Raw genomic sequence first — 23204 nt, 5'->3', positions numbered from 1 at the left:
GAAGGGCCATTCAGCGATCAGCTGTGTAAACCACGTGATAAACACTATAAAAGATTCAAAAAATGCAAAAAAGTATACTGTCGTAATCTTCCTGGACATAGAACGCGCGTTCGATTCTGTTAACTGCCAAACACTCTTAGATAAACTCCAAAATAAAGGAATTCCACCACAAGTGATCGAGTGGTTATATGAATACCTCAAGAAAAGAGTAATTACGCTGCAATCCTCAGAAAAAACATTTACAACGCAGGTTAATGTTGGTCTGCCGCAGGGTTGTCCTCTATCGCCCATATTATTTAACCTTTACACCGCAGACTTGCACAATTTAGTTGAAACAGGTGTCACTCTAACGCAATTCGCTGACGACTTCGCTATCGTAGTTTCATCGGAAGGGCCTGAAGTGATAGGCATAGCCAATCGAGTTATGGAAAGGATAAGGAAAGGGCTAGGAGACCTGAATCTAGCGGTAAATCCGGCTAAGTGTGTAGCAATCAACTTCAGTAAGTTAGCAGACGCGAATATTACATTACGGATAAGGACCGATATTATACAGCTGCAAAATACACATAAATACTTGGGATACACTGTTGATCGTGGATTGACACATAGGAAACACATTGAGGATATATCAAACAAAAGCAAAAATAGCCTAAACCTACTAAAAATGATAGCAAACAAAAAAAGCAAGGCCAATCCGGAAACCTTACTTAAAATCGGCAACGCTATGATTCGCTCGAAGCTCGAATACGGAGCCATCATCTACGGAACAGCGAGCAAGACAAACAAACGGAAATTAGAAACTATACATAACGCATATGTAAGATTATCGATGAGATACCTTAGATCGACTCCAATAAACGTAATGCTAGCGGAAAGTGGGCAGATACCAATTGAGAAACGAGTAGAATGGAGAGCGTTAAAGGAATCGATCAAATGCAAACACGAAAAAAACCCAAATCGAAAATTCATAAATGACGCGTTGGATAAAGAAAAAGGAAATGGTACGTACATGACGGAAATAGCGGTCAAACACATTGATATCTTCTATCAGCTGAAAATACAAGACGAGGACTGGAGTAAAATATGCCAAGAAGCAGAAAAAACAAGGCTAAAAGACAAAGTGAATTCAAATCTTCCAAATATCAATGAAAAGAAAACAAAAATTTCTACAGTACAATTGAGAGCAAGCGCAATTGAAACGATAGGTAAGAAATTTGCATGTTATGAAAAAATATATACGGATGCTTCAAAAAACAAAGACGGCGTCGCTACGGCAGCGATAGTAATGCAAAACAAACATATCAAAACAAGCAAAATAAATTCCAACACGAGCATCACAAATGCAGAATTAATGGCGATTCGAGAAGCAATATCGTTGTGCAACGAGAATAACTACAAAAAAGCAGTCATCATCACGGATTCCAAAAGCGCGTGTGAGACGCTCAAGAATAGCTCCAAAGCTAAGACGAATCACTTAGTACTACAAATATTTAAAATATTAAATGTGGCACACAAACAAGGCAAGGACATCATTATTCAGTGGGTGCCCAGTCACGTAGGCATTAAAGGAAATGAAGCTGCGGATGCATTGGCGGTACAGGCAACAGTAGGCCCTCAGAATAATTTTGAAACCTTAACACTAGGAGATACCATCAGATTGGCCAAAGAGGACGTATGGAATAGTTGGCTTAAAGAATATCAGGAAATATCACAAATCAAAGGTAAAAATCATTTCATTTTTGCCAAGGAGCCGTATAAAAAAGTGTGGTACAAGGAATTATCAATAAACCAATTAACAACGGAAGAAAAAATAATACTGAATAGAATTCGTTCTAATCACTGTGCAACAAAAGATCGAAAATTCAAATGGGGCTGGGAGCCGAACGACTCTTGTGATGTCTGCAACGTAACCGAGGATTTAGAACACATCTTGTACGACTGCGCTAAATGGATAGTAACGAGATCATACTACAAAGTATTAAGTAAAAAAATACCTTTGGCTGATATCCTTAAGAAAAACAAAACAGAAGAACTAAAGCAAATCACGGGCTTTCTAAGGGAAGCAGAAATATCAATATAAAGACGACACAATATATAACACCAATGGTTAAATACAAATAGGCGGAAAACAAAAATACAAGACCGAGAAAGGTACACAGAAGACAACATCAAAACTGACGGCGAGATGGATCGATTCTGGTCTTAGCCGAGGGAAACTACGTTCAAAAAAAAAAAAAAAAAAAAGGAAAGTGAGACTTGCCTGAGACTTATTCAAAATAGAACTATTGCACAGTGAACGCAATTTAATTAGGACTGAGAGTATAGTGTATCAGATTCGAACGTTTGTTAAAAAGTGTAATACTTTTATCGTGTTCGTCTTAGAAGACAATTTGTCACACCCTACCTAAATGATCAAAACTTTGTAGGACATTTTCGACGGCTGGCTGGAAATCATGATATCAAGGCTACTCCTAAACTTGCTGATGCTTCTGGTTGCTCACAGCATTTGCTTTCATAACACTGAAGCTAGTACGCATTGGTTGCTGAATAACGATGGACAAATTATACCACAGGTAGATATCCTAAACCGAAAGCCAAATACCAATTGCTACGGCTGGCTATAATTAGAACACGTTTTGCTTCGAACGTTTTTCAGCTCACCTCGCCTTTCTACTTACGCCGGTCTTACGATTTGATTGCCTTTCTCAACCAGAATGTGTACAAGCAGAAAATAGATCTGATTATAAACGAACTTCTGACGATTAAGTCCAATCTTACCGCCAAGATGAATAATCTGGATGCGTACACGAATGATTTGACGAATAAGATCGGATGTATACCAAACTTCTATCTAGACGAGTCGGACATTCTCAGTACGATCATCAATATGAACTACATCAACAGGATTACGATTCCAGACCGAGGATCGGCTGCGGCCGGTGCTGCTATTAGTTCCCGTGCGGTTGCAGTTAAAGGAAAATCGCCCTCACCGAAATGCGGCGATTATATGAAGTTAGATTTTAGTCTGGGTAGTTTCGATCATCTAGACGGAGTCTTCAATCGAACGCAGCTCAAAATGGCTCCGGAGGACATGTTTAAATCCCTGGAATATTACATTCCCTCCGTGAAATCACCGCAGGTCTTAGCTGACGATTTGCGAAAAAATCCGCACTCCTGGAAGTACCACACGATTGCTTCCTACTATTGGCGCAAAAAAGGTAACGCAAGAGAAGCTATCGAATGTGCCCGGCGAGCGATTGCACTGGCACCGCGTAAGTACAAGGACATCCCGCTGCTCAGTATGGGAACGGTTTTGCAGCGTTCACAGCATGTTAACGATTCGCTAGTAGTTTTGCGAGCAGCCGTCGATCACGAACCGAACGAGCCGGAAAATCAAATGGCCCTCGGCAATACCTACATGTTGTTGTCCGAGTTTAACCGCTCCTTCGAGGCGTACCGGGCGGCGGAAAGCTTAGACTCGGTGTATGCCGAGCACAACGACTACATCAAGAAGTCGATCAATTGTTTCAAAGATCTCAAAATTAACCTGCTTACAATGGAGAGGTAAGTGTTTAAAAGATTCATTGTCTGATATTATGTAGAGGTCTTGCACTAGCGATAGATTTGAATCTGCAAATGGGAGACTTTCTTCGTGTTTCACCTCTTGCGCTTATCACGATAATGCAAATGCGCTTGAACGGAACTTCTTCGTTTAAAATAGTTGGCCTTCATAAGCTAGATAATCGTTAGCTCTCTCCGTCCCATGATAGCACAGGCGATCCATGACTTTCGATACTAAAATCAATTGAATAAATTTATAAGGCATAAATGCCTTAAAAATGGATATTCAGAACATTGTTTAACAAGTTGTGTAGTTGTACTTGACGAATTGCTTATTGATAGTTTTTTAACATGACCAGAAACTGTAAACCACTTAAACACTTGGGACAGAGAGGGTTAAGAATAATTGCATTGATCGAGAAGCGTATCGACAAGATGGTGCTCTTTTAATTGAAGGGCATCAAGCCAGAACAATTACTTTATTTCCATCGTGGGGGTTTGTTCAAGATATCATAATCGGGAATTGCAAACAAATATAAAAAATTATTACTCACCTTTTTCATAATGTTTAAACTGAACATGTGTTTAAGCGCAAACAGGGTATCTCTTATTTTTATCCAAATAAAATTTTTGACAGTCAAATTTTTGCGGTTGTATTAAGATGAAATATTAACGGTACTAAATGGAAGAATGAATACAAGGAATAATTTGTCCCATTTGTGAAAAGGGCGATTGGCCCCACTGCTTAAATTATGATGACTTAACGATGGTCGGTCAACTCAGCTTACAAAGTATTTACTGTCCCAAATCTTGTTATGATGTTTTCAGCATTTATAGCATGACAGCAGGCGTTATGATAGCTTCAGTACGGGTCTCAGTCGTAGACTCAGTTTTACAGAGCGTTGAAAAAATGGGAATGCTGAAACTAGGTGACCGATAATTCGACGATGAGTATCGAAATGTCCAATAGACACGGTAGACAGAGAACAGTGATCATTAGCAGATTCCTTGAAACATGTTAGAAAATAGTGCTCCCTAGTAGTGAAGCAGATAGTCCTCAATGAGGACATACAACAGCTTTAAAAAATCTTATTGCCGAGCTTTCGTTCTGCACACTTAAATATAATCTAATTACAGCGGAAGAAGCATAAGCGGAGTGGTCAATATAACATGTATGTAAAATATTTGTGGCAAGCATAAGCGCAAGCATTCTATCACAGAACAGAAGTGGAAGTAGAAATCCAAACACGTGCATGCTGCTTTCTACAGATACTAGCGAACCTGGCGGTAGCGAGTCACTTTTTTCCGCGAAAACACACGAACGCATACGAATACACACGAAAGCATGTGAAAGCAGCTATACGATTGGCAGCGAGCATTCTGCTTATATTGCTGTTATTCGCTTCTATGCGAAAACCTTCCCAAAGAAAAATAAAAACAAAAAAGAATCTGTTACCAGTTTTGATCGCCGAATCTTTCAGACTTCCACTTCTGTTCTGCGATTCTATGGTAATCTATTTCGTACTACAAACAAAAAGCTTATTTTCTTGAAATTATGTAGGCTTACAAGCGAAATAATATAGACATTCTGTCTGCATGTTAAAATTGTTCAATTTCGATAATTAATTGATTGTCCCTCCCATGGGTAGGTGGTTTGACGCGTACTTCGGCCAAACGACCTAAAAATTCTTAGTTCCGCATGTAGAATGTTTATAGTTTAAGTTGGATATATGTGTAGTATGTAGTATTGCATAATTTAGCTTTATGTGTAGCATGTGTCTCGTAAAGCGGAATGGAGCGAAATCGAACGGATTTGATTTTAAATTCAATCCGTTTGGGCCGAAGCACCGGGAGGGCTTACTCGGTTCCCTAGATGAATTGCTGGTATGCACAGAAATTTCTCTAGAAAACTGAAACCAAATCCTACCCACCATTCATGAGATTTTGACTTACTCATGAAAATTAAAATGTATCGCTAGTTAGAACGAACGAGTGTTCAAAAATGATGTGATGTCTTTATTTGCGTAATCGAGACATTTTCTATGAGATTGCCATAGAATTTGTGGCTGTTATGCGATTATGGACAGCACAGCACTGAAAAATATACACACACGTACATGTATACATGTGTATGCATGTATGAGTGTGCATGGGTGTATAGGTACGAATGAATATATGTTTGAGTGTTCTATGATGAGTCGGAAATTCTTATACCTATGCTGCCAAATTACAATTATTAATGGGCAGGAAGTTATAGTCAGTAGCTGTGTTTCCTGTATCAGTTTCCTATGCTATTACTATTATTACTAATATTGCTATCGTTGCTGTTACTGTCACCTCTATTGTATTGTTTTGGATGTAATTATAATTTTTTTTTTTTTTTTTTTTTTTCTTATTTCCCTCCTTTATTAGAATGATTTGCATGTCTTGTGACTAACCGCGTTAACGGTATTCAACTAACAACATAAAATGATCATGTATGACGCTGTTTGTCTCCCAAGGGCCTTCCTAATGCTGATGAGCCTCTGTCGGAGAGTCCATCAAGTCGAACGGTGGCAACTCACCGGCGGCCTGCTCCTCTCCATTCTTGCGGCTGTCGTCGCGGTCGGACTTAGTGGATCACTCGAAAAGATTTATAGCCTCGATATATATCTTGTTCTGTCCATTGCCCAATGCTGGCAGACTTCAACTGAAATTCCATTTCTAACTAAATCTTTTTAGAGTTAAAACTTCTTCAAGTAAAAACAGGTATTCGATTCTCTGGTTGATTCAAGTGATAGCGAAGGGCTGTCCTCAATCATTTCCACTTCCTAAAATGGGGTCATAGTACATAATATATGGCCGTGGTATGAGGATTTATTTTTCGATTCAATACCATCCTCACAGAATTATCAACGTCGTTAACATCTTATTAAGTCTTGCTTTAGTGACAGCTTGCACTTAAGACCTAACACGGCATATATACATATCTCCAAGCGAAGTTCTTTTTGATCCACCTCATCCCTTCTTAGTTACAGAATCATTTCAATTGACCACGGTCTGAAGAGCATACCGACAAATCGGTTGACTACCGCTACAAATATGCAATTAATGCCACCGGGAATAATACGAGCGAGTACCAGTCCCCATTACATCGCATCTGCTCTATTTTTCGGAAGTTCAAGTAGTTTTTCGATAGTTCTGAGCGATAATATTGCTCTTGAATAATATTCCGCACAAAATATTCGAAAATTTACGCCATCAGCTACAATACTGCAAAGATGGGAGATAAAGAGGCGGCTGTGGTTTTTAATGAGCATAGGTTGTGGAACAGCGCTGGGTCAATCGTGATGACATGGGTATTTGGGAGATGAGTAGCGTCCAGCCTAGCGAGTAGTTAGTCGGTAGTAGCATAGGTGATGGACAGACATAGAATTCTCGTGATATTACTAACTTGAAAATTGCAATCAACATGTTGACTAAAAAATTCCTCTTTTCTTTTCTTTTCTTTTCTTTTCTGCCTGATCTCTATCGCTTCTTCTCACGGCAACAATAATGTTGCTGTGAGGGGAGGCAAGAGACCAGCCACAGATGACCACACTGGTGACAACGATGGAGAGGACGGCCGGCGTGGAGCCTGCTTCAGGTTTAATCAAGATTGACTACGAACAAGATGAGGAAACAAATAAAGGAAGGAGAAAACAAGATAAGTACAAGCCATCTTATGCTATATTGACCAAGCACACAATTATATCAAGCCAAGTTCTGTCACTCTTCTTCCGCCCATTAATCCATAATCACCAATACATTATGGAGCTAGCGTAATCCGCACGGATTCTTTTAACATTATCACAACCACCTTATCTCAGCCCTGGACAGACTTGGCTCTAACTGCCCCACCTTGTGCTGCAAACAGAAACAGAAACAGAAATTTCGATAATTAATTGATTGTACAATTCAATGTTGTAATCTCATAATATTCCAAAGTTAAGTGCCAAGTTCCAGAAAATTAATGCGCTTACTCCTACAACTCTCGTAAATTAGTAACATTTTGTTTTGTTTGAGCTGTGTCTCATTTATCGACATTAAATTATATCTAAAGTAAATTTGCAAAATTCTTTTCATGGTAATTTGTCGTTTTTCCGTTTTAAATTTCTGGACATTGTTAAGTCTTAAAGAAGTGAACTCAGGCAGTGGTTCATATTACTGCGAATATGTAAAGATGAATATAAAAAAAGTAAGACATACAAAAATGGTCACCAAAAATTCATTTTAAGTCAGATTTTCATCAAGCGGTTGGGCTTCTACTTCATTGCTTTATTCTTCTCTTCATAACCGACTGCCCGCACCTCGTCTTCGACGCCACTCATAAACATAACTAATCAAAAGTTATTTTTAGTATTCTTTAGTAACAAAGAACCGGCTAACTCTTGCCGTATCAAGAATTTCTCCCCACTGTACTCGTCTACTCGTCGCTAATTTGCTGAACGTCTCGACACACGCAAGCCGGCTTTACCATGGTCGAGCCATCTAGCACATAAGGCCCTTCTATTCATGGTGCAAATGGGATTCTTGAAAAGAACGGATTTCACTGCAGAGTCCGGCATCCTTGCGACGTGGCCGGCCCACCATAGTCTCCTAATTTTCGGTAGGTATGGTGGGTATGATCTCTCCAAGTAGTCCCTCCAGCTTGTAAGACACCCTCCACATCAAATTGCATCACAAAAGAAACGCTGTAGAAAATTACCTAATTGACCGATCCTTTTCAAACTTTCAGACAAGAAAATATAATCCATTAGTAAGCTTTGGGCATATTTATTTCTTTTAAATTCAATACCATAACCGTATGCTCGCACTTTACGCTTAACTCAACTCCAAAAAAATTTTTCCAACATCTGGCTGCAGCTTCTTCTGTTCGGAAACCCACTTTTTCTTCATGTCTTCCTCAGATTTGACCTCCTTGGGATGCGTCTATATTGCCTGCTGCATAATTTGTAATTTGTCTGTTTATTTATCACGGTAACCTTTTAGTTTACAACTTTTTATCAGGTCAAGGAAAACATAATGAAGGAAATAGATACAAATGATTAAATTAATGTACAAATTAATAATATAATAGTAAGTAAAAACAAAAAAACAAGCTGTTAGTACATTAATATTTTTTTGAAACGGTGGTTCTACAATTGATGAAGGAACGGTAGGGGAAAGAAATAAAAATTGTTTGGTGAAGGAGCGGAAAGGTGAGGAGGAGGGTGGGTATTGGTAGCTACGCTTAACAAGTAGTCGTGTTGATTCCTACCTTTTGTCCAATGCTGGAAGGTGTATGTAAATATGTAAACAACTTTGTAGTTTGTTTGTTTGAAACTGAGCCTATGAAACCTGCGATATTTTTACCTTGAAACCAATACAAATGGCGATTTCGAGTTTCCCAAATTCGAGCCATAATATGATGGATTACACAGTTCCACTTTATTTGGTCCAAATTTAGATATACCCAGGTCATAATGGGTTAATCTTGACGGCGAGAATCATCGCCGTCTGGAATGTGAGAAGACTGAGGACTAAACTTGATGACATCTTTCTAGCATCTTTCGACTGTAACTACGTCGCAATTATGCTCGAATTGAAGGTAATATCTACATTCTACCCGACAAAAGTCGGTCAGTTGATTTTATAAAGCAGCCCATAAGCAACGACCATGAACTTTGCGACAGCGCTTCTCGAGGTGACATTGTCCTTGTGTGTGGCGATTACAATCCAAGGGTATGTAACCATGCTATCTCTTTCTCATGTAGGAGTAAAGAGAGCATCCTTCAACTAGTTCGCTGGCAATTAGAATTTCCATTGAATAAAGCGTTAGCCGTCACTCGGACCGAAACGTCAGAAAAAACGGTTACACTGCAATCATATGCATTTGACGTTCGTTTCACACCCTTGTTACAATCAGGCCCGCCTTGTACGGTGGAATGACGAAAAAGGGATTCGTATTGATGATTCGTCACATTTATCTCTTGCTAGTACTGCATGCATCGATGGTATGGACTTCCTTCGTTGTTTTCTAGATTTAATTTTTGTTTCTGAGAGTAGCCGTGCTGTCGTCCATACTACCGAGAATTTCCTGCTGCCTATAGGTCTTAATCATCCTCTCTCGACCGCTAAAGAAGGATAAATGCTATAGCATTCATACGTTCTTAAAGTACAGTTCGTCTTGCGCCGGGATCCGAAATCCTGGTAAAATGGTAAATTTGGTAAATGCTAAAAGAAAATAACCTAATAGGATGTCCGTTGAATAACTTATACGCATACAGGGCCTGTGTCTTCTTATAGAAACTTGCCAAAACGCAGACGCCTCCAGCGCTTTTCCAAAGATTGACTCCGTTTCAAAATTGTCGTTTGCAGAACTTTATCATTCCACCACGGCAGGGTAAATTGGAATATGATGTCAACAACAAGCATAAGCGTTTGACTTCGGAAGCAAATTTCTAGAGGGGCTGCCTCGAATTTTGGAACTCTAGATAAAATTGATAATAATTGTAGTTAAATGAGTGATAGTTTTTTTTTGTTCTAGATTATAGTCACTTTAACACCTTTAGGTCATTCGTGACTTCTGCGGGGTTGGGATTTGAACCCGGGTCCTCAGCGTGAGAGGCGTGAATGCTAACCAATACACCGGGACTGACCCCAAGTGATAGTTTTAATATTTATTGTCGAATTTGTTTATTCAATCCGGATTGGAACTAGATGAACTTTTTGTGCTCATTTGCTCCTATCTGACAGATAAAATTCATCCAGTTTCAACCCGGATTGAATAAACAAATTCGACATATGTGAATTGTGTATATAACGCTCATAACTTACAGAGGTAGTATTTTAAAAGGATTACCTTACACTACCAGATAATAAAAATAAACTAAGCTAAACTAAAAACTCAGTGAATCCCGACAGATGTGATTTATAATCCCCAAATTTCATTGAGACCTTTTTTAGGTCAGATGAAAAATTGAAATCAGCAAATAAATAAATATAACAGAGAAGAAAGAATGAAGAAGTGAAGCATAAGTGTGCGATTTCTTTGCTATGCATTTTGCTTCTGTTTTTCAATCCGAACAATCGTGTAATGAAGTTACTGAGCTCAGTACGTCAAATGTTCCGTTGGATTTGGTAGACATGGATACCTTCAAAATCTTGCTCGCAATTCTAGTTGTAGCGTCAAAGAAAATAACTAGATCTTATGCTCCTGAATCGGATGACATTCCTGCTGGTGTCTTCCGTCGCTGTGCTAATGCAGTTGCTGAACTATTCCCCTTAATTTGCAACCGGTCATTCGAAAGAGGAAAATTTCCTACGACCTGTCATACAGGTTTCTCGTAAACAAATTGGTGATCGTTATGACGTGAATAACTACCGTGGGATAACCACCCTCTTAACCGCGTTGAAGTTGTTCGAGACCATCGTCAGCGAGCGCATTCTACAAGCCATGAAGTCTTATATTTCATCTGACCAGCGTGGTTTCATTTCCAGCAAATCTGTCCCTACGAATTTGTTAGATTTCGCTATCACCTGTTTGACCGCTATAGAAGATTGAGTGCAAAATTGTAATCAAAGTGTGGTTTAGCGATGACAAGTACTCATTGGCCATTCTCTTAATCGAGTTACTCTATTTTTTTAATACCCTCCTCTGACCCCCACGCCAAAGAGCTCATAATGAGAACCCCCTGGTAGTGGACACATGCAAAAAAATAAAATATAAGAAAACAACAACGGGGAGTATTTATTGTGAGTTTCATTGAAAATTATCCACCGCGAAACTCAAAAATGAAATGCTCTTTCATAGTTGCTGGGTCGATTTTGATATTATTGGAAGAAATCACACAGAAATCATAAAGTTTAAGTTACTTTTGACGACCCAGTTAGGTGAACAACATGCCTGTTTACAGCATTCTGGCAACAGTTCTAGCGCGGTGTTTGCTTCAAGCGCGGTGTTTCCTTTAGACCGCGTTTAACTTTGGGCAAAGCACCCAATACCTAAACAAAAAACAAAATGAGATCCCAATGGAACTTAGTTCCTTCGAAGGGATTCACGTAAAACAGTAAAACGAGAAAAAAACATATAGCTTTATAGTGAAGTCGTTTGTGGCATAGATAAGTTACTTCAACTACTATATAATCGAGATGCAGGGGAAAAAACTAGCAGAAGCCGGAAAAAAATCTACATGTATAAATGGATGACACGTTAAATAATATACTCATTTACCTTCCTTATTATATACTGTTTTAGCTTGTTTTTAATAAGGATTATTTCTTATTGATTTCATTTCATTTGGAAGCAAATTGTACTTTGATGGACCATAATTAGTAATACGTTGTAGACCCAAGTTGGTAGATACTCTGCTTCTTAATAACTCATTCGAATGTCTAGTATAGGGATAGTTTCGCCTTGTCGTAAATATAATATTACTACGGAAAGTTCGGTTATGTGAGGCATCATGTACAAACATGATAGTTTGAGAGTCGCGCAATCCTAAGATCGGAATAATTTTATGATCTAAGCTTGTATAAAGCGAATACGTCAAGAATAAATCTATTTATGGTCTTTGAATACAAAAAAGCTTAGGAATTATATAAAAAACCACGGACAGTGATAAAAACGGTCAAAAAAGATTTGCCAAAGTGGTAAAAATTGTAAAGCAAAGCACTATGAAGAAGCTTATAACTAGTGCTGAGGAAAGTCAGCCCAGCGAAAAATCGAAAAAAATGAATTATAATTGGATTGGGCATCAAGAAAAAAATATGTTTAAGAAACGGCCTCACAAATATGAAAATATGTATAATAAATACCAATACTCGAAAATACCAAGCAAAAAGCCCCTACAGAGAAAACAAATCTGTTTGAAATCTAACAATTCATACCGTTTACAGATTGTTGCAGGATATAATCCCAGGTCTAGAGCGATACGGCTCTCTCCAGAAGGAGTTTGACGAGTACCACGAAAAGCTAGACCGAGAGCAGGTAATCGTTTTCCCTTTAGTTAAAATAAAAACCGATACTAAACCGGACGTTCGATTTCTCACAGGCCCCCCTCAAGACGCGCGTATTTGACGAGGCGTACAGCAAGCAGGTCGATTTTCTGATCCAGCGAAGCCAGATTTGCACAACACGGATGACGAAGGAGAAGAGTGAACCGATTCTCAGTTGTGACTTTATTTCCGATGTGCAAATGTTGATGGAGGATTTCGCCGTTGAAATACTGAACAACTACGTAGACCTAAAGAAGGAACTCATCAATACGTACAAAATCAACTCGCTTGGTATTTACAAGAAGATTTTCGTCGAACACTTTTAATTGATTAAGCGAGTCAGTCTTTATTAAACATTACTTTGTTTATAGGATAGTTAAACTATTGTTTCGTTATTCTTTTAAAAATGAATCTAACTGCAATGGTTCGTACAAAACATGAAAATATAACAGAATCTGACGGTGTAAAGCACAATCAATCGATTGCGAGTCGTTCCTAATGAGATTAGTCCCTGCTGGCACCTGCGCTGTCCTTGAGGGGTTTCGTGCACGGCAACTTGTGGTGATTCTTCTCTTGTTGCTTTCGGAAACCCTACGCCGCTTAAATGCATCGAAGTTACTCAACGAGCTGCTGCTTAGTGTCTCGTGACTCCGTTTGTGGGACTGATTTGGAATTCTTCGCGTAACCGCTTTATGGGTATGGGTTGAGGTTGGAAGCCAGCCGGCGCTAGGAACAGCGAATGGAAAGTGCTTGGCGGGATTCCCTTTATTGGCCTATTGGTACATGCTGGGATGTTTAGCATTGGATTATGTAACTATGTTATTTAAATTCAGTTTTGGCTTTTGGGGATTTAGGTTTTCCGAATCTTCTCTATTCTAGGAAACATTGCATATCATTGTAGTATTAACTTTGTTTCGCTCCAATTTTATCGGCTCTTCCTCCAATTTTGAGCTGGCAATGCATAGGGGTAGGGGCAATATGGGCCGCCTTAGCAAAACGCGTCATAATCCAACAAAAATTATTGTTGAATAGTAGCTTTTTCGACCGTTGTATAGCCTATTACCGGGAAACAAGCGCTTGATAAGCTGTTATTCAACGAAAATGTTTATTGGGAAAACATGTAGCGCGTAATCGAAATAGTAATAGTTGCCATAAACTTGCGATTTGACATGTCTTTGATAAATTAACAATATTAGAATATTACTTGACTATGAACAGCCATCAAATTTAAATGTTTAAAAGGTGCTACGTTTTGCTACGATCGAAAACCATACGGGGCATTGGGGCAATATGGGCATTTTAGTTAAAGTTACTATTTTAGCCAGTTTTTACTAGAAAATAACATAAAAGAGTAGGAGGAAGTCCCTCAGCGCCGGACGGCGCCCAATACCGTACACTTCTGACTTTCATAGATCATATGGTGCACCTTAGTGGCTAATATGATAAAATCAATAAAAAGGACAAAAAATTAACATATGTGAATGAAACCCAGTTGATGATCAATTTTTCGAAGAAAACAGAAGGGCTTCACTGTAGTGCGTAAAAACCATTGACTTTTACGCAAAGCAATTTTTCAAACATCTTTAGTCCACAAGTATGGAAACAATAAGAGTTTTTAAACATTTTGACATGTATTTTTCAGAACTATAAGCCCTGAATTGGTTTATTTTCTGATTTCTATTAAGTGTCCGGTACTGGGAGACACAATTTCTAAGTAATCATTTTTATCGATTTCTCATTTGGCTTCTAAAATGGTTTATTAGTGATGCAAGTACGTGTAACCTATTTTTATTGGAAAATAGTCTTCTAAATTATTCTTCCAGTTAATATAAATTGAAGTAATGCTAAGTGTTGATTTTATATATGTCAAAATCCTTAGGTGTCCAGAAGTGGGGGACTTCCCCCTATATCATAAAGTAGAAAAGAGAAATGGTGACTATTTTCATTTCATTTAGCGCTTATTTTATGATTTTTTTCTATTTACCGATTTTTTTTCAGTTGAACAACATAAGCAACATGACGGTTCAAGAGCCAGAAAGACACTACTTTTGCTCTGTTTACAATTACACAACATTATACTAGACTGTGTCATTTTAATGTTAATGTAACATTGCGATTCTCGTTTCGAGTGATTTTGGTTCGTTTCGACCATGTTAAACAACTGGGCGAAACGAACCAAAATCACTCGAAACGAGAATCGCAATGTTACCCCAGATCTCCCTAGGCTCTAGTAGGGCCTTTTAGAGATACTGCGTCCTATTAGTGCTCCACAATTGCAGAGTAAGTGTTCCGAGGCTTCGCTCTCGGTATTACACAGGCGACAAATATCATCTTGCACGAAACCGAGATTCCGAAGATGATATTTACTCGGGCAATGTCCTGTCACCAGACCGGTAAACGTGCTAAGATCTCTCTTGTTGAGACTCAGTAGCTTCTGAGTAACCTTAGTACTAGGCATTATAAATTTCTTTGATTGTTTGACCGACTGTGCGGTCATCCAATTGGCCATAACCATTGGACTCTCCCATTGTTTCAGCCCACTCTTCATCACACAGTCCGAGATACAGCAGAATGGATCTGGACCTGTGAATGGAGAGTTAGAACCACATCTGGCTAGTTCGTTTGCGAGTGCATTTCCATCTATTCCGCAATGACCAGGGACTCAGTACAGGTTTACTGAGTTTACCTGGCTCAGTTGCCGTAAGAGACAAATGCAATCCCAGACAAGTTTTTAGAAACACTTAAAAGCTTTAAGCGCTTTTAGTAAAAAAGCGCTTGGCTGTCAGAGAAAATGCAGATATTAGCATGTCTGTATTTCCTTTTGAGACAGACATTTGCACATTCTATTATAGCAGCTATCTCAGCCTGGAAAACTGTTGGCCAATCTCCAATTGCTATAGATATTCTAGTTCTGGGGCCGTACACTCCAGCACCCGTTTTGGCTCCCACCTTTGACCCGTCGGTATAGAACTTGATTGAACCACTGCGGACGCTAGGTCCCCCCTCATCCCAGACCGAACGTGATGGTTCGTTTACCGTGTATGGGATGTCGTAGTTGGTTCTAGCTTCCTTCCAATCATTTCCGCAACTGGGCCAACAGGTAGAAGTTTCAGGATATTCAAGTGTCCGATTTTATCCCCGTCGAGTATTGTTTTCCATCGTTTAAGTGTTAGGGCGCTTTTCTTAGCCTCTAACTGAACGCGTTGATTCAGAGGTAGCAGGTGGAGCATAGCTTCTAGAGCCTTTGAAGGTGCGCTTTTCATTGCTCCGGTTATGGCCATGCATGCAAATCGAAGTTTGTTCAAACATACCCATAGGGCAGTGTTTGCCTTGCTGATTATTGAATCTAAGTGTGCGTTCCAGGATAATTTAGCATCTAGAATTCCTCCCTGATATTTAACTGAGACGCTCCATTTAATTTCTTCTTCCCCAAGGTGCAGAGACTGTCACTTCAGATTCCTCTTCCTAGTGAAAGGAATAATTGTTGGTTTTGAAGGATTAATGCCCAGGCCTTTTTTACTACACCAAGATAGTGTGAGGTTTAAGGCCCTTTGCATTCTATACGATATCACGTCGTCGAATTTTCCACGAACCATGATGACTAAATCATCAGCAAAACCCACACCTTCGAAACCTTTTACCTCTAAGCTTCTCAGAAGAAGAAGGGGAAAGAACTCAAAGCAGGGGTGAAAGAACCCCTCCTTGTGGGCAACCTTTGGTTGCAGTCACCGTTGTTGACAGCCCTCCTAGCTCCGAGGTGATTTGCCTATGTGTGAGCATACTGTGGATCCACTCGACTATACAGTTATCAAACTGTCTTTTCTTCATCGCATTTGCCATTGATAAATAAGAAGCATTATCAAAGGCCCCTTCGATGTCGAGAAACGCGCCTAATGCTGTTTCTTTTGATGAAAGAGACTTTTCAATTTTTGTCACGAGCGGGTGATTGTAGATTTCCCAACTTGGTAAGCAAACTGGTGTTTCGATAATGGATATCTAATCATGTATTCAGACTTAATGTATTCATATAATACCTTTTCCATAATTTTTAACAATACCAATCTCCATGTAGACGGAATATGATTTAGTATCAGACTTGCCTTAAAAATCTCGATTAGAGATGGAATTAGCGCTGATTCTCCATTTTGAATTTGCGCTGGGAAAATCCCATCTGCACCTGCCGATTTATAAGGTTGAAAGGATCTCACTGCGTTTTCCATCCTAGCCCTAGTGAAAGCCATCCCTGCGACTCTTATCTCGAGAACGGGACGGGACACCTCGTGGTATTGAGTGATTCTAGTGTAAAAAAGTCTGAGAAACACGATGGTGGTGAAATTTTTGAGATCAAATTGTACTCATTGAGAGAAAAATACAAATTTTGTTTTCAGATCGAAAATAATTTAAATTTAAAAATAAATTAAATATTTGGCAGCACTGCCGCAGAAACTAATATTTTTGTCGGATTCCTCAGATGATTTCTCATGAAAATGTAGAACAAAGTTTTTTTCTACATTGAATATTTACGAAGATATAAGCAAAAGAAAATAAGCGAATTTGTCGAAAATGATGCTTTTTCTAATAAAAGCGGGGGTTCCCAAAAATCGAAGGAAAGTCCAATCGGCACCTGTGGCACTTGTGATTTTTGCTTCTTGACTCAAAACGAACAATCTGGCTGAGTTTGGTGAAAATCCGAGAAGGTCGATTACAAGTTTGTACTTTTTCTCGGTCACTTGACGTGGAATGACCCATATAGACTTGCTAGATAGAATCAGTAGGACCATTGCGCTAGAAGCGTAATTGTCCTTCCGCGGAATCTGTCGATAAAGAAGGATCAAGTCTTAGAAAGATCAGACAGAATCACAGATCGACCGCGTTTTGATCGACAGTCGGCACTTCTTAGACATTATCGACGTCAGATCCTATCGAAGCGCTAACGTTGACTTGGACCACTACCTAGTGATGGTTAAGATGCGCCCAAGACTCTCCGTTGTGAATAACATTCGGTACCGACGCCAGCCTCGGTTAGATCTCGCGTGGCTGAAGCAGCCAGACGTCGCCACAAACTACGCGCATTCACCCGAAGCTGCGCTGCCGGAAGAGGACGAGCTGGACAAAGCCCCTATCGAGGACTGTTGGAACACTATCAAAACAGCCATCAGCAGTGTAGCGGAGAGCTCCATCGGGCATGTGGGCCGGAATCAACGGAACGATTGGTTTGACGATGAATGTAGGAGGGTGATGGGTGAGAAGAATGGTGCGCGGGCGGCCAACATGCGCAGCGCCTCACGTCAGAACGTGGAAAGACACAAACAGAAGAAGGTGCAGCGAAACCAAATCTTTCGGGAGAAAAAGCGCTACTTGGAAGAGCAGGAATATGCAGAGTTGGAGCGGCTGCATCGTTCTCAGGAAACGCGAAAGTTCTACCAGAAACTGAACGGATCCCGCAAAGGCTTTGTGCCGCGAGCCGAAATGTGTCGGAATAAGACTGACAGTATTCTGACGGACGATCGTGAGGTGACCGATAGGTAGAAGCAGCACTTCGACGAACACCTGAATGGCGCCCAGGCGGAGAACCATGGCGGCAGGGAAAGCGATTTTGACGGTGCTACAAACGAGGAAGAGGTGCTACAAACGAGGAAGAGGTGGATCAAATATTTACACTCCGGCAAATCCTCCAAAAGGGCCATGAATACAGAGTTCCCACGCATCATTTATTCGTTGACTTCAAAGCCGCATATGATACCATCGACCGGAAAGAGCTATGGAAAATCATGGACGAGAACAGCTTCCCCTGGAAGCTCATCAAACTGATTAAATCTACGATGGATGGTACACATTGCTGTGTTCGGATTTCGGGTGGATTGTCAAGTCCATTCGAATCACACAGAGGGCTTCGTCAAAGTGATGGTCTTTCATGCCTGCTGTTCAACATAGCGCTACAAGGTGTTATGAACCGAGCGGATATCAACACGCGGGGCACGATATTCAACAAATCTAGTCAATTCGTCTGCTTTGCCGATGACATGGATATTACAGTACACCAGACTAAAGCGCAAAGCAGAAAAGATTGGGTTAAAGGTAAATACGTCTAAAACAAAGCACATGCTGACCAATGGAACCGAGGCCGAACGACACCGCTTGGGCAGTAGTATATTGATCGACGGCGATGAGTTTGAGGTAGTCGATGAATTTGTCTACCTTGGCTCACTGGTAACAGCGAGCAATGATACCAGCCGCGAGATTCGGAGGCGTATTATCAGCGGAAGTTCTGCTTACTATGGGCTTCGCAAGTAATTGCGGTCGAGCAGACTAAGTCCCCGTACAAAGTGCACCCTGTACAAAACGCTTATCAGACCGGTTGTTCTCTACGGGCATGAAACATGGACAATGCTCGAGGAGGACCTGTGAGTGCTCGGAGTTTTCGAATGACGAGCGCTAAGAACGATCTTCGGCGCCGTACAGGAGAACGGAGTATGGAGGCGGAGGATGAACCATGAACTTGCACAGCTCTATGGCGAGCCCAGTATCCAGAAGGTAGCTAAAGCTGGACGGATACGATGGGCAGGGCATGTTGCAAGAATACCGGTTAATTACCCTGCAAAGATGGTGTTCGCCTCAAATCCGGTAGGAATAAGACGACCAGGAGCGCAGCGAGCAAGATGGTTAGATCAGGTGGAGCGAGATCTGGCGGAGAGTACTCGGTGTCCGAGGAATTGGAGAGCGGTAGCCCTCAACCGAGTTACATGGAGAAACTTTGTTCAACAGGCTTTGTCTTAGGACGGCAAGCCTCCTAAGTAAGTAAGTAAGTCTTAGAAAGACATTTAAGCTCAAAGCTTTTTATCAATCTCGTCTACTGAAACACTGACAGGTACGGCTTCTGTCTCCTGAGTTTACCAATTGTTTTGTTAAGATTATGGGCCCTATTTTGTAAGTCACGTTGATTCTCACTTTGCTCGATTAGCACAGTTTTGGTATTAAGTAAGTCACATGCGACACGATTTTATTGAGTAGCTCGACTGAGTCGACCGCTAAAAAGCTAGTGACTCAACTGTCAGCAAGTGATGCCTCAGTTTGCTTTGTTTTGGCTATTTGTCGAGCCGCTATGGTGTTCGTTCTCCCCGTACTCAATACTCGACAGCGCCTGAGTCGAGTCGACTTGCTCGACGTGGCTTACGGAATAGGACCCTGTGACGGGGATGATCATAATACCCCCCGCACAGTCCAGTTGTAACTGAACTGGAAAAGTGTTGAGATCCAGTTTTATGAATTTTCGTATCGTTAAGAGGTCATCTCGCTTATCCATAGAAATAGCTTTGGCTTTGACGGTGTTCTTGGACTTTGGTTTGTCGACCTGCTTAGATGACTTCTGCTTAACCTAGAACCAATAGCCTTCTTCGTTTCGCTTCGCCATCAATCGCATTCAGATGTTTTGTAAACCGTATAATCACGTTTCGAAATTCGTATTCAGTCATCTACAGTTGCTTGAAGGCTTCAGAAAAAAGAACTGGAGGGTTATATTCAGAGCCTGCGTCTAGGCCGGCAAACCCGTGCACAGTGTCGCACAGTGTCTCGCGCTTGGTGATGACTAGAGAAAAATATTAAAAATTCTAGTGGATAATCCTTGGCTGTGCACAACACAATTGGCTGTTCAGAAATATTTGCATGATTTCCATTGTTTCGAATTTCAAAACCGATTAAATTAGACCTCGCTGGTCCGGAATGGGTCATTCATAATGTGGCGAACGACTCGGCTCTGCTTGTAAACTGATGATGCTTACGGAGGCTTCGATCACTGTTTTGAACCAATGAAATCTCCAGGTCCGGATCCGGATGGTATTCTACCCTATTCCGATCGGGCTTGTTCCGATCAGAAACGTCCCGATCGACGGGTGTCATAGCATACGATGTATTCCGATCGAAGCGCAATTTCTTATCGGATCCGGCTCCGATCGGTATGTAGAATAGAGGTGATTATCTTACTGAAAATGGATGGCGTTATACTGTCCGAGCTCATCAACTTTTTACGAACCCGTTCCACTTTGGGACATATCCCGGAGTATTGGCGGAAAGTAGAGGTGGTGTTCATACCTAAGGGCGACAAAATGCATAAGGATTTCTGACTTATGCTTCTCAAGTTGATGGGGAAACTCACAGAAAACTATATCCACAACGAGTTTTTAAAGAACTCTCCTTTGCATGGAAATCAGCATGCAAACCAACACGGTACATATAAGGAAATCGCACTGCACTGTGTACCCACGTTAATTAGTAAATCACTCAAATATCAGGAGAGGGTTTTTGTGCTTTTCTTGATATTGAAAGAGCATTCGGTTACACGTGCTTCGTTTCAATTATTATGGCAAGCTACCGCAGCTTGGTTATGAAACTATTGTCTAGGTCGACATAGAACTTATAGTCAGACGAAAATTTGACGCAGTAGTGTCAAGTCGTATGTTAGGAGCTCTAAACACCACCATGCTTGCAAGAGGGGCTTAATATACACCCCACAAAAACAGTTGTTATACTATCCACTAGGTGAAGAAAACATACTATTACTACCCTATACTGATTGGGGTCAAGCTAAGCTTCAACAATGGAGTCAAACTCTTCGGAATAATTCTGGAAAAAAACCGGACCTTGGGCTGCCCGCCTAGATTATGCTGTTTAAAAACAGGGCGTTAGAATCAAATACAGGGTTGTAGACTAAACAGTTAAACAGTGTATCTACCCATACCCTACATTACCTAAAACTACTCAACTTAACACGGGACTCCTAACTGGACACTGTCCTGCTCACTATCATTTTAAGAATATCCAAAATCTGCCGCTTTTGTAACTCTAAACTTGGAATTTCAGCGCATCTACTCTGCAACAACGTCGCGATCTTACTTTACCTAGACGTAATTCGCCGTATGTTTCCTTCCTACTCCATATCAAGTAGAGAGCGCAAATCCCATAGGTCATTGATTTTATTAACTAGCTTTATTATCTAGCTAAACTTCATCAGTGGGTTTGAGCAGTCCATAAACTATGTGGAGCAATCGGAGCCTGTCCCAACTTACTTACTTAATCAGCTCCAGGCCGTGGTTTCCTCTGCTGTACGAAGAAGTCGTCTCCATTCTACTCGGTCCATGGCCGCAATTCGCCAGCCACGTAGTCTACGTAGGGTCCGCAGGTCGCCTTCCACTTGATCGATCCATCTTGCTCGCTGCGCGCCCCGCCGTCTCGTTCCAGTCGGATCGTTATTGAGAACTTTTTTAACCGGGCAGTCGTCCGACATCCTCACGACATGTCCAGCCCATCGCAGGCGACCGATTTTTGCGGTGGCAGCGATGGGTGGTTCCCTAAGCAGCTGATGCAATTCATGGTTCATTCGCCTCCTCCACGTTCCGTCTTCCATCTGCACTCCGCCGTAGATGGTGCGCAACACCTTCCGTTCGAAAACACTAAGGGCGCGTTGGTCCTCCACGAGCATAGTCCATGTCGCATGGCCGTAAAGGACTACCGGTCTAATCAGCGTCTTGTAGATTGTTAACTTCGTGCGGTGGCGAATTTTGTTCGATCGCAGCGTCCTACGGAGTCCAAAGTAGGCACGATTTCCTGCCATAATGCGTCTTTGTATTTCTCTGCTGGTGTCGTTGTCTGCGGTAACCAGTGAGCCCAGATACACGAACTCTTCTACCACCTCGATTTCATCACCGTCTAAATGAATCCGGGGAGGGAGGTCAGCATTCACTTCTTTAGAACCTCTTCCTTTCATGTATTTTGTTTTCGATACATTAATGACAAGTCCTATCCGTTTGGCTTCAGCTTTCAGTCCGATGTACGTTTCCGCCATCCTCTCAAAGGTACGTGTAATGATGTCAACGTCGTCAGCGAAACCAAGAAGCTGGACGGACTTCGTGAATATCGTGCCACTCGTGTCTATACCCGCTCTTCTTATCACACCCTCCAAAGCGATGTTAAACAGCAAACATGAAAGCCCATCACCTTGCCGTAACCCTCTTCGAGATCCAAAGGGACTCGAGACTGCCCCTGATACTCGAACAACACACATTACTCGATCCATCGTCGCCTTGACCAATCACGTTAGTTTATCCGGAAATCCGTAGTAGTGCATAATCTGCCATAGCTGATCTCGATCGATCGTGTCGTACGCCGATTTGAAGTCGATGAATAAATGATGCGTGAGCACGTTGTATTCGCGACATTTCTGCAACACTTGCCGAAGCGCGAAAATCTGGTCCGTGGGGGCACGGGCACCCATGAATCCCGCTTGATATTGCCCCACGAACTCCTTTGCAAATGGTGATAGTCGACGACATAAAAGTTGGGAGAGTACCTTGTAGGCGGCGTTCAACAGTGTGATTGCGCAGTAATTGCAACAATCCAACTTGTCGCCCTTTTTGTAGATCGGACACACGATGCCTTCCGTCCACTCCTCCGGTAGTAGCTCATCCTCCAAAATCTTGACAATGACCCAGTGCAGCGCTCTAGCCAGTGCGTCACCACCGTATTTCAGCAGCTCGCCGGGTAGCTGATCAGCCCCAGCAGCTTTATTGTTCTTCAGCCGACCGATCTCTTCTGCTACCTCCTGGAGGTCAGGGGCTGGTATTCTGTCGTCTTCTGCACGTGCACCAAGATCT

At 41.2% G+C, this 23204-nt stretch overlaps 1 protein-coding gene across 3 annotated transcripts; it reads left to right on the top strand.

Moving 5' to 3' along the window:
* Nucleotides 1-2231: 2231 nt before the first annotated feature.
* Nucleotides 2232-13021, top strand: LOC128739947 (tetratricopeptide repeat protein 17). Of its 3 annotated transcripts, none has more exons than XM_053835466.1 (5): nt 2232-2371; nt 2427-2573; nt 2657-3564; nt 12460-12550; nt 12615-13021. In XM_053835466.1, the coding sequence occupies exons 2-5, from the start codon at nt 2454-2456 to the stop codon at nt 12882-12884; spliced, it is 1389 nt and encodes a 462-aa protein (XP_053691441.1). In that variant the 5' UTR covers nt 2232-2371; nt 2427-2453; the 3' UTR covers nt 12885-13021. The 3 variants fall into 3 exon arrangements, with proteins under 3 accessions (XP_053691441.1, XP_053691426.1, XP_053691435.1); XM_053835460.1 differs by having other exon boundaries at nt 2240-2355; XM_053835451.1 differs by having other exon boundaries at nt 2232-2573.
* Nucleotides 13022-23204: the final 10183 nt, after the last annotated feature.

Source organism: Sabethes cyaneus, chromosome 1 (assembly GCF_943734655.1).
Source record: "Sabethes cyaneus chromosome 1, idSabCyanKW18_F2, whole genome shotgun sequence".
NCBI classification, from domain to species: Eukaryota; Metazoa; Arthropoda; class Insecta; order Diptera; family Culicidae; genus Sabethes; species Sabethes cyaneus.
The sequence above is the reverse complement of the archived record's forward strand: the minus strand, read 5'-3'. Positions and strand labels throughout refer to the sequence as shown.